Source organism: Odocoileus virginianus, chromosome 22 (assembly GCF_023699985.2).
Source record: "Odocoileus virginianus isolate 20LAN1187 ecotype Illinois chromosome 22, Ovbor_1.2, whole genome shotgun sequence".
In the NCBI taxonomy this organism is placed as follows: domain Eukaryota; kingdom Metazoa; phylum Chordata; class Mammalia; order Artiodactyla; family Cervidae; genus Odocoileus; species Odocoileus virginianus.
Window position 1 is genome coordinate 13,700,588 of NC_069695.1, and position 12,571 is coordinate 13,713,158.

General features: G+C 50.2%; 1 protein-coding gene across 1 annotated transcript in view; it reads right to left on the reverse strand.

Annotated features, from left to right (window-relative positions):
• ARK2C (arkadia (RNF111) C-terminal like ring finger ubiquitin ligase 2C) overlaps nucleotides 1-12,571 on the reverse strand; it is a 112,498-nt gene that overhangs the window by 18,248 nt on the left and 81,679 nt on the right. Inside the window, exons 2-3 of the mRNA XM_020870975.2 lie at nucleotides 3,103-3,418; nucleotides 1,366-1,476 (exon numbers count right to left, since the gene is read on the reverse strand). Of these exons, the coding sequence (XP_020726634.2) occupies nucleotides 1,366-1,476; nucleotides 3,103-3,418 (427 nt within the window). The remainder of the gene's footprint in view (nucleotides 1-1,365; nucleotides 1,477-3,102; nucleotides 3,419-12,571) is intronic.

Here is a 12,571-nt window from a genome sequence, read left to right on the forward strand (position 1 = left end):
GTATTCAGATCCCTCAGCTGCACACAAGGACCCTGGGCGCTCTGTGCGCCGAAGTGAATTAAATTGAATTGACTTGCCTGCCGAGGGACAGAATTTCATCCAAACAACAATTAAATCTTCCTAATTTGAATCTGCTAATTAGAAAAAGGCTGGGCTGAAGCTGGCTGTGGTACAATCTCTTAAGGAAGTGTTAAATCTAACAGAGAAAACTGGAGAACTAGTGAGGGCTGGAGACGATGGAACCTGTGAAAACAACCCTCTCCTGCACCTAGAAGCACGTTTAACATCCAATCATCCATAACTGCCCCTCAGAACTGTTCCTGGGTGTCCAGCCCTGGTCACACTTCCAAAGCAACCATTGCTCATGGAAGTTAGCCTGACTAAATGGCTGAGTAATGACACTACTGTATGTCTATTTTATAAATAGTCCATTCCCTTTCGTTGAGGTTTTTTTGTTTTTACATTCTTTTAAAGAAAAAATATTTTTTTAACCTCAAAGTTGTGAGAACAGCACCAAAAATTCCTGGTTATCCTTCATCCAGATTCCCCAGATGTTAAAGTTTTACTACTTTACTGCATTTCTTTTTCCTTCTCTCTCTCCATTCATCCATACCTACATACCTACTTATATATACCCATACACAGTTCTCCATAGATTTTTTTTTCTAAACTATTTAAAAGTAAGTTGCAGGCATGACGCCCTTTACCTCTAAGTACTTTAGTGAACTGCACATCTTTTTTTCAAGTGTTTAGGTGTTTGGATCTGACCCTAGGTTAGGTCAGCCCTCCCTGAGCTAGAACCTGTGAGTAGAGTGGGACCAAGGACCCAAAACCAAATGGTACTGCATCCCAGGGCAAGAAAGACCTCTGTTTTGAGTGCAGATTGCGGGAAGACTTCATAAGACCCCACTGCCTACAAAGACCCCTCAACCAAGCCCTCAACCTCTCCCCAGGCAGTCTCCCCAGGCCTTGCCTCCAACCTGGCTGGTTCTACTCCCTCCAGGAAGCCTTCCCTGACCATCATGCTAGCTCCTGAGACTCTCCTATCTGCCCTCCTCCCAAGGAACATTGGTTCACAGCACTCCCTGGACTTGGGAAATGCATTGCATCCCTGTCAGCGCCTCCTAGGCAGAACCACGAGAACCGAGTCGCAGGCTGGGCATGTGGTGGCACTTAGCCACATCTGAGCTTGCTGCCAGAACTAAACCCCTGGGGGCCCACCTGGCTCCACAGGTGGCTGGGGACAGGGCAAAAGCTGGGGCTTGAAGACTAGGACTTCTGCATCATTGATGTGAAGGAAACAGGAGCTCCATGGATCAGGCAAGACCCTCCTCTCGCCCTCCCCCAGGGGCCCCAAAGACTCACCAGTCAGTGCCCTCAGCCAAATACCTGGGCTGAGGTGTCTGTAGTTGGTGGCCGAAGTCGAAGCTGGGGTGGAGGCGGTGGGGATGGACAGACACGCGCTCCTGACTCCGCCTGCACCAGAAGGGAAGGAGGGCCCAGGCGTCAGGGCAGCCCTGGGTCAGCCCAGCTTGCAGGAGCCCTGAGCCCTGGTGGCCCCCGCCCAAGCCTAAGTATGGAGCAGCGGCCTTCAGCCCTCTTCCCAAACTCCAAGGAAGCTTCCTGGGCAGCAGCTCAGACATTCCCGCTGTTTGTGGGCTGCCCACTACACCGAGCCTGCTCCCTAGGTCTAGCTGCTACAGGCCTGCTGTCTCACCCGGGCTCTCTGCCTCCTTTGCTCCTTCTACGTCCCTCCGTCCTTGGCGGGTTGTATTCAGGACACACAGACCTGCCTGTAGCATCTCCCACGTCTATGCACCCATAGCCTCTGCTGCTGCCATGCTCTCCTCTCCTCCACCCTTCTCCACACTCTTCCCAGTTTTCATGGCCCAGGACTAGGCCCCCTCCAGGAAGGGCTCCCAGAACAGTCCAGATCACAGTGACCTCTGCTTCCTCTGACCTCCTACAATACTCACCTTCTGTCCCAAGCACCCCAGCCTCTACAGACACGAACGCTTGGGTCCTTAAAGATCATCATGTCCAGAGATGCTCAAAGTATGCTCCAAGGACCCCTGGCAGTCCCTGTGACCCTTTCGCAGGGTTTCTGAGGTCAAAATGATTTTCATAATAGTACTATCATGCATTTGCTTTTTCACTCTCATTCTCTCACAAGTGGACAATGGAATTTTCTAGAAACTACATGACATGTGATTCAGCTACAATTCAAATCCAAAAGCAGACTTGAGAATACAGCCATCTTCTATTGAGCCAGGCATTAAAGAGATTTGCAAATACATAATTTTTAAAAGTCACTCTTTTTACTGCATTTGTATATAGCTATTCTTTGAAAAACATTATTGGTGTTAATATAACTTTGTTATTGTCGTTTTAAAATGAATTAACAAGTATCTAAAATTTTTTCAGTTTTAATTTCTAATAGGGTAAGTATCAATAATCATAAGCCACATCAACAAAAGCTTGCTATAGTCCTCAATAATTTTTAAGAGTGTAAAGGATGTCCTGAGACAAAAATGTTTGAGAACCATTTATCTTGTACAATTCCTTCTCTTAGCAGTTGAGACTCAGAGAGGTGAAGTGACTTGCCCAAGGTCCCACAGTCAGTTCAGCCCCATTTGATTAGTACTGTCTCATTTTACTCTGCATTTACATGGTGGGCTCTTTGTGGGCAGGGCTGACCCAGGGCATCCCTTAGGGACCTCCAGTGTTAGAATCAAATGACCGTGAAGTTTGAGAGGGTGCGAGGGGTCCCCGAGTCTAGTCTCCCACACTGTGCAAAAGTCCACCGTGAGCATCTTAGTCCACTAGTTACCCGGCTCCTGACCAGCTACCCGGGCCATGTGACAAGGACACATACTAGCAACAGAGGACACCGGTGTCAAGTTAAAGCCTTGCTCACCACCCGGAATGAATGACTCTAACCAGAGCAAAAGCTGCTTCCTACAGGGAGACTCCTTTGGTGCCTGACGGCTGGCCCAGCCTGGCCAGGTGGAAACCAGGGGTCCCGCCCCGGCCCCGCCCACCTTTGCCAACGTGGCACACACGCCCCGGCCCCGCCCACCTTCGCCCACGTGGCGCACACACCTGGGGTGCGAGACGAGCCGGCGGTGCTGGGCTTCCAGGAGCTGCTGCTGCAGGAGGTATTGCTGGTGCAGGGCCTGAGGTAGGAAGGAGGGACCTGTGACGTCCTGGAACTGCAGGGCGGGCAGCGGGGTCAGCGACTGGTGCAGGGCGCCGCTGTGCTGGTGGGCCGGGGCCATGTGGGCGCTGAGGCCCGGCTGCGACTGCACGGGGTGGGCCAGGGGGAAGTCGGGAGCGAGCTGCTGCGGCTGCGGGGGGCCCAGGTGGAAGTGGCGGCAGGAGGTAGCGTGAGGAAGCTGAGACCTTTGAAAGGGGGCACCTGGAGAAGCAATGACAAAGACTCCATGAGGACTAGCCCTGCTACCCTCCCCCACGGGTCTCATCTCCTCCTACCCGCAACCTGCAGCCCGTGAAACTCAAGACCTTCATTAGAGCCCAACGGTGTCATTATTCTTATATACAAATGATCATCAGTGCTGCCTGGCAAAGGCTCAGGGCAGAATGTGTTGGAGAGAGGAGGCATATTTTGTTTAATAAATAGATAAGTGTTCTCTTTTAAATTAACACACTAGTTAAAGGAATTTTAAGGTCCCAGGAGACAATTTGGCTTTCTTGAATTTCTCCCAGGCAACTTTATTGATCCTACTACCTTTTAAAATAGATGCCTAGAGAAACCGCCTGCAATGAAGGAGACGCAAGTTTGGTCCCTGGGTTGGGAAGATCCCCTGGAGAAGGAAATGGATAACCACACCAGTATTTTTGCCTGGGCAGAGGAGCCCGGTGGACTACAGTCCACGGGGTTACAAAGAGTAGGACACAACTGAGCAACCCACACACACAAAAGAAAATTTAGTCCAGCCTAGTCAAGCTCTGAAGCCTTGGCTGGCCAGGACCCAGCCTGCAGAGAGCCCAAATTTCTGAGGAGAAAACAAGTTGTTTTCCATGCCGTTTAAAAAAAAAACCTAATCACACAAAATTTTAAGTGTAATTAATTTGTTGTAATATTGTAATTTTTTTAAAAGCAAAAATTTCCAGCAATAAGCCAGGCTCACGCTTCATTTAATCTAGTCTCCACCACCTTCTAAATAAAATTGACCTTGATAATGGGAAAATCTTGCAACTTCTCCATAAGCAGAGATCCAGCTCTCAGCACTGGAGCCCTTTAATAAGGAAGGAAGTAGACTTGGCACCTCAGGAAGCTTTACAGAGGCTTCCAGTTAAATGTGGCAGGTTCAACATATATCTGTTCCTTCCCAAACCCCACTGAAATGAGAGCAAAGGAATAAAGAGAAAATAAACAGACAAGGACAGGGAGAACAGGAGACGTGACATCAGCAGGAAACAAATGTCAACAGATTGGAAGACAGAAAGCAGATGGAGGAATTAGCAGAGCTGAGCAATTGGAAACAAAGCACCTAATGAAGGTGTGGACTTCCCTGTAGCTCAAATGGTAAAGAATCCGCCTGCAATGCAGGAGACCAGGGTTCAATCCCTGGGTCTGGAAGACCCTCTGGAGAAGGAAAGGGCAGTCCACTCAGCATTCTTACCTGGAGAATCCCATGGGCAAAGAAGCCTGGGGGGCTACAGTCCGTGGGGTTGCAAAGAGTTGGACACGACTGAGTGGCTAAACACACACACAATGAAGGTGCAGTCAATGAGAAATGGATAGATCTTGCCACACATGCTGGGACGGTGTGGAGTTGGAGGTGGTGACTCCCTTGGAAGGTGGAGAGATGGTGGCGCTGAGAATGGGGAGGCTGGTTGCCAGCCTGTATGAGGAACAGTTCTTCCCTTTCCAGTGCAGTGACTGCCCCTCCCTCGCCTTGGCATTTTGCAGGGAAGCTGAGCCAGAAGGGCCCCCGTAGTGGAGGACGGGGGTGTGGCACTGCGCTCCAATAGGGGGGTTAAGTGAAAGTCTCTGCATGGAACTTTGGAAACCTCTGTTCCCTTCTGCCACTTGCTTCAGTGGACACTGCCCTTCATGTGCCTCTCCGCTCTCCCCACACACCCCACAGCTCCAGGCTGGAAACTGGCCCCAGAAAGAGCTCTACAGATCCTTCTGGTTGGGAGTACCCAATAAAATGGTAGCATCCTGAGCCAGCCACTGCATAACAGAGCCCATAAGTGGACAGGTCCATGCATAGGCACAGAGCTTCTGGAAGTTTTGGTGACCTGCTCCTCAATGTGAACAGACAGCCAAGGATGACTAGTCCCTTGAGGAAAAGTGAAAAGAGAGAGAGTATACTAATTAAAAAAAAAAAAAAAGAAAAGAAAAAAAACTCAGAGGAACAGAAGTAATGCAGGGGTCAAAAAAAAAGAAGGAAAAAAAAGACCAATAAACTTCAAAATACATAAATTGATATCCTCAAAAAAAAAAAAAAAAAGATATTGGGTCCATGGAACAACTGTAAGCTCCTTTAAAAGGAGCAGTGAGGAGACACGAGAGCACTTGAATTTAAAAATATAAGAAGTAAACTCTGAAATTCAGCAGAAGGGTTGGAAGATGACACTAGGGTAATTTCCCAGGAAGCAGAACAAGAAAACAAGGAGATGAGGAGAAACATGCCAAAGCTGAAGGGTTCAGTCAGAAGAGCCCACAGTTTTTCTAGTAAGAGAGAAAAATGGAGAAAATTATGGGGAAAAGTATTTTAAAAATTTCCCAGAACTGAAGGTCAGTTTCTAGATAGAAAAAGCCCTCTGAGTGCCCAGCAAAATGGGGTGGGGATGGGGAGAACCACACACTGAGGCATCTCCCAGGGAAACCCCCAAGCCTGGGGGCAGTGAGACGATTCTGACGCCTTCCAGAGAGAAGGCACACCGGTCCCGTCAGAAGGTCAGGAAGCAGGATAGCACCAGATTTTTCAACAGCAATATTGGAAGCTTGGAAACAGTGGAGCAACTGCCTTCAAGGTACTACAGAGGTGGGGAGGGGGAGATCTTCAATCTAGAATTCTGTGTCCAGCTAAACTTAATCAGGCATGAGAAGAGAACAGGACTGTTTTCAAACACGCAAGGTCTCAAAAAAAAAGAAAATTAACTTCTCTGCACCCTTTCTCAAAGAGGTACTGATGCAAACCAAGAGAAAGGAGCAAAGAAATAGGGGGTGACACCTGGAAGAGGGGGGATTTCCCAAGCACACGGCTGTACAGACCCTCCAGCAACTATTTCAAGGGGGTAGGAGGGAGGGTGCTCTGAGGAGGTATCTGGGGGGTAGATAAAAAATATATGATTACCATTAGATTTGGCCACAATAAAATAATACTTCAAGAAATTTTCCAATTTTATAGAACATTTGGTAAGAATTTATAAAACTGTCATAGAAAGCAGGCAATTATTATCTCTAGGAAGAGGAAATATTGTTCAGAAAGTGTAATTATTATGTACTGCTTGGTTCAACAGTGAACAATCTCTATATATTAATAATACAGTAAGCATTAATAAACTATTTTAGAACAGAAAAGGACATTTATTGCATAATAAGAAGAAAAGACAATGTCAAAATTGAAAAACCAACAAATAGCAGTATAAGAATTTATTTAGAAATTTACTTAGTAATTTATGTATTTCAGGAAGTAAATACTTGAAGAAGAGCTGGGAGTGTTGAGCTTCTAGTGGTGGGGCTGGGGTGGGGGTGAAGGGCAGACAATCCCTGTTTTATTAAATGTGTCTTGTACTGGAGTTATTTGTCTTTGTAAATGACATGCATGTCACTGATAGGTTTAAAAAAAATTTTTTTAATGAATATTTGCAAAACAAAATGGAACTATAATGTATTTCTGGCTCACTGCAAGTAAGCCAGAAAAGAATTATCTAGAATCTTAACTCCTACAAGCATCACAGATCAGTAGGCTTCCCTGCCTGGTGAATTGTGGCTTCCAGGAGTCCAGGGGCTGTGGCCTGAGCACGCTGGCTCTGGCTTCCTCTTCCTCACTCACCACCATCTATCACCAACATGACCGTAAAGAAAGGAGAAGGCCCACACAATCGAAGGAAAGAGGGCAAGAGAGGGATGGAGAGCTGTCAAAAGCTAATGAAGTGAAAGACAGCCACGACTACGGAGGAAAGGAACGGGGTGACAAAAAGCAAGAATATTTTGAAGACTCCAATCCACCACTGTCTGTTCAGTTACAATGTGAGCCATATATGCAATCGTAGATTTTCTAGTAGCCCCCTCTAAAGAAGTCAAAAGAGACAGGTGAATGTAACTTTAACAATATATGTTGTATAACTCAGTATATCCAAAATGTTATTATTTCAGCATATACTCAATATAAAAATTAATTGAAGGACTTTCCTGGTGGCCCAGGGGTTAAGAATCTGCCTGCAAAAAAAAAAAAAAGAATCTGCCTGCAAATGTAGGAGACATGGGTTTGAACCCTGGTCCGGGAAGATTCCACATGCAGGGCAACTAAGCTTGTGCTCCACAACTGAAGCCCATGTGCTCTCCACGCATTGCAGTGAAGACCCAGCACAGCCTAAATAAATAAATGACATTATTTTTTTTTAAGTATTGGGATAGTTTACATTATTTTTTTTCATACTAAGTCTTCAAAATCCAGTGTGCACCCCGCACAGTGCATCTGTGTACACAGACCATCTGCAGTAGCACTTGGAGTTAGCAGCTTCCATGTTGGAGAGTGCAGCTCTAAAGAAAGAAGACCAGCTCCACAAACAGAGCAAAGTGTTTTAGCCAAGTTTGCTAGCGTGTCTGCCAGTAGCCCCCCTGGCTTGCTGGCGGGATCCACACACCTTAACCTGATCGTCCAGCTCCCTTCTCCTGATCCCCACCCCCACCCCCACCAAACCCTCCGCCATCATCCACGCTGGACCACTCGGATCTGCAGACATCCACGTTCCCACTCTGGGGCCATTGCTCACACTGATGGCTGCCTTCCCCACCTTTAAAGGTCATGTCACTGCAACTCAAAAAATGCCTCTCCTGCCCACCAGCCCCTGGGGATGCCTTCATCCTCTGTGTTCCAATGGAAGGCCCTGTCGCTACCACTCCCTTGGGCCCTGGCAGTAGGTACCTTGGGCTGTGACTTCACGCCTGCCGCCCCCAGCTGGCCAAGCTTCGTGTCTCGCTGTTTCTGGACCCCCACACGCCTCCCTGGAGCTGGCTCTCAGTGAATACCTGGTTGACTGACTGCTGGAGGGACTGAGGGAAGGACAGGGGCTCAGAGTGACTGACGTGCTGACCCTGGTTGAAGGCAAACTGATATGAAATCAAGAGGGAAGGAAGGTGGCCAGCAGTGCTGGGGTGAGCTCTAGGTTTTAAAGCTGCAGCGCCCAGGGGCCGGTCAGGCGGAGCAGGCAGGCATCCTCTGCCTCGGGCACTGGTGGAATCTCTCCCATCACAGGGAACACCAGCTGCCTTCCTCCCACAGTCCCTTCCTGCCATGAGGGCACCCACCCTGCGAGGGGGGCCTTTCAGGTTCCCATGGAGGCCCCTTAGGAAGAAGACCGGCCACCACCCCCGCCTGGAGAGGTTTCCACCCTCCTGTAACCTGTGCCTCCAGCCGATGCGCTGGGCAGTGAATGCGGCTGCCTTGTCTCCTGGGTGGGCAGCAACAATGAACCAAAGTATCTATAGGTCTCGAATTGTTTCAGGCAATTTCTACCTGCAAAAGTCCTTTGACCTCTGTTCTGGGACTCTGTGCCCCTCTCCCTTTTCATCTCCATCCCCAGAGGGCTCTCAGTCGCAGGCGCCCTACTCAGAAGGTAGTTAAAGGCAGGAGACACCCATTCTGGGGCCCAATCCTCTCCCCAGCCTGTGTCCTGCACCGTCTATGAAAGCAGCAGATAGCAACTGCTGTATTTGGTCTCTAAGAGCAGAGGAGTGAAATTCTTAGGGTACACAATTTGGGCCCCTGGCAAACCAACGATCAGTGACATCTAAATAACACTTACATCCCAGAATGCCCCCATCAATAGACAACCTGCAATTTTTCCCATTAGAGTTACTCCTTTGGGTTAAAAAATAATCTCCAGATGTCCTTGACTATACTGTCCATTTATCTTATTTGCCCAGGGCTGAAATGACATCAGTTGCAAGAGTCATTGTGAACTAAATAACATGCTTAGGGAGTGGGGGAAAAAAGAGGGGTTACATTTTTTTGTCTTAAAAAGCACCATATTAAAGGAACACAGCAAAGTATAAGACACACAGTAGTTTCAGAAATGTGAAAAGAAACATGTGCATCTTAGAATTCTGGAAACTGGTGCTATCGGGTCCCTCTGAGAGCTAGCTGGGAGCACCTTCAAGCCGGGGTGTTCCCCAGGGCAGGGCTGGGATGGGGCAGGCCACCATGCGGACCTTGCCCAATGGCCACCTGGCACACGCAGGCACCCCACAAGAGCTGGTGTTTGACCTGTGCCTCGTGGGCGGGGAGCCAAAAAGGCTGGCAGCGGGAGAGTGCGTGGATCAGAGGACAAGCCCCATGGGGAGGGGAAGGTGAAGGAGAAGCGGAGGATGTGGGGGCCAAGGGCTGTGGGCCAGGTGGGTGGAGAGGACAGTGACGGAGGTCTCGCATCTCTGGAAGGTTCACTGATGCTCATCTGGTAAATGACAGAGCGGAGACCTGAACTGAGGCCTTGACTGAAAGGCAGTTGTCAACGGGAAGGAGGGGTGGAGCCAGGGAACCAGGAGGCTTGACAGAGTGAGAGGCCCTTCCGAGGAGGAGAGCAGGGCAGAAACAGGCCCGACACCCGGAGCGTCCTCTGGGCCAGGTCCGGCTTCCTGGGGACAATGGGACAGAGACAAGGGGGCAGAGGAGGCTGGTTGGGAGCTGAGAGGATCCAGGCTGAGAAGTCAGGAAGCCAGGGACTGCGGTGGAGACAGCAGAGCGGTGTGGCCGGACGGGCTTCTGCAGAGCAGGCAGCGTCCTGCGCTGGAGGGATGTTCTAGCTGAATTCTAACCTGCACCAGCTTGATCACCTCAAGGAAAAGGGGCTTTCAGCCTCCAGACCCCAGAGCTGAGAGGCACTGTCTTCAAATCCTCAGACCGAGAAGGAAGGGAAGGAGCAGGCAGTGCTGGGGACAACCACCAGAGGGGCCAGCTGCCCACCCCACGGCCCCTGGGATAACCACCTCCTGCCGGTGGGGACCTTGGGGTCAAGGCCACAGGCCCCCTGGCCAGCCAGGCCAAATGTCCCCCACTTCTCTCACGGATGGGTGCACGACCTTGGGAGAAAAGGATGGAACCAAACCCTCCTGGGTCTCCAGGGAAGCTGGCATTTCCCGTCCTCCCCAGGCCAGTTCTCGGGTGCCAGTTTCCTGTTGGCCTCGGGTCATGGACCCGCCTCACTCTCCCTCAGAAGTGGGGGCAGAACAGGAGGGCAGCACCCACAGCAGAGTCAGAGGGGAGGGGAGGGCCAAAGAGACCCCCTCCGGCAGGCCCTGGGATGGAGGGATGGAGATCAGTTGGCCAGCAGGCCTGGGAGGCTGCCGCTGGTCTCTGCCGAGCGCTTCTTGAAGCCCGGTCTGGAGCCAGAGTCTGCTCCTCTCTGAAAAGCCAAGCTCTCAAGTGGCAAAGAAAATCGGTCTTTTGAAAGCAGATTTCTGCCCACAAGCAGCCTGGAAGAAGTCCTCTGGTACTGAAGAGGCTTTCAGAGCCGGGCAGAGTTACCCCGTGGAAGGGCTCAGTCGTAAGGCCAGGGTGCCTCCCCTCGCTGTCAGATCTGGAGGGACATTCCACTTCTCCGGGCCTCAGACTGTGACCCACAATGATGCCACCCTGTCCTACACACTTGCTAATGATTCTCAGCTGTGGGGTGGGCGCATGCAGGCATCTTCTGGCTCAGCCTCTCCTCTGGCTCGTGGGGGACCCCAGGGCAGTCACAACACTCAGTTCACAAGGTCTGCTGTCCCACGTCCTGCTGGGACAATCCTGTGTGTGCCATGTCCAGCACCAGCAGTGAGCTCGAAGCGGTGAGAGGCAATAGTCAACCAGTGCTCACTTTCAAAATCCATCTTCCGGTGGCTACTGTGTCATTCTAAAGCCGGTTTTGAGCAATCCACCCCTTGTTGCAAACACCCTTTCTGGCCTTTCTCTCGTTCTCTCTGCTCCCTGTGCCCTTCTCTCTCACCTCTCCGGGACCCCTGAGGCCTTATCTAACCCCTGACCCCATACTCTACCTCGCAAGGCTGCTTGCATTCTGTCAATATGAAACACCCAGGGCAAATGTTAACTCTGGGATAGAAACTCCAGTTGGATTTGTGGGAATACTTCAATACTTTGTTATACTTCTCATCTCATTTCTGCACAAATTTTATCTCCAATAGTTGGCTGTAAAGTGAGTGATTTCAAGACAAATACCATGCAGTAAGTGTCCTTTGTTCTTAGAAGGATCTAGGGAACTTCCAAGAGGGGAGGGAGAGAAAATGAAAGAAAGGGAAAGAAAAGCAGGGAAATGGGAAGAAGAGAGAGAGAAGAAAGAGAGAAGGAAAGAAAGAAGAGAAAGACTCATAATCTTAGAAAAGTTTACTATTAGATTATTAGCTAGTAAGGAAATAAAGGGCTTCCGTGGTGACTCAGATAGTAAAGAATCTGCCTGCAATGCAGGAGACCCAGGTTTGATCCCTGAATTGGGAAGATCCCCTGGAGAGGGGCATGGTAACCCACTCCAGTCTTCTTGCCTGGGAAATCCCAAGGACAGAGGAGCCTGGTGGGCTACAGTCCATGGGTAGCAAAGGATCAGACATGACTGAGCAACTAACACACACACACACACACACACACACACACACACACAAGGAAATACACAACTGCACGGAATCCTTGAATATATGAGTTAAATGAGGCTCAGAGACCACACAGCCTTTGTTCTACAAGATGAGGATCTCGAGGAGGCTGGGAAAGAGGGGTGGCTTTTCCAAATGCTTTCAGGTCGTTATGGCTGAGCTGGGACTGGAGTCCAGGCCTCCTGAGTCCCCGTGTGATGTGCTGCACTTCACAGTCCCCCCACGCAGCACCAGCTCCTCATGTGCCCACACCGGTCCACACGCAGTGCCCAGAGAGGAGCCCAACTGCCCAGGCCCCGGGGGTCTCCCCACCTCTCCCCGTCCCCCATCCCCATCCTATGCTTCCCCTAGGAGGAAGCCTTTCCTTCCGAACGGAGTAACCGGGGGGTGACAAGGACCAGCAGCTGCTGCCCATGGGAGCAGTGACATCTGAATCTCTGCTGTGACAGTTGCTGAGGCGTGGCCGTGGTGGCTGACATTGCTTAGGCCCACTCAGTCCAGCAGCCCCAGGCCTCTTTCCTGGCCGAAGAACAAGGCCCAGCTTTTTGGAGTAGGCCAAGGTCTTTGCAGCCCATTGGGTCCTCCTGGCAGAAGGCAACTGCTGCTTTGGCAAGGTCCCTGGGAATCCTCCCTTGTAAAGCTTTGGCCCTGTGATTCACAGTTTTAACTGATAAAGAGGGATGGAGGAAATTCTAGGGTCCTGGCACCAATTCTGGGCACCTTGTGTTA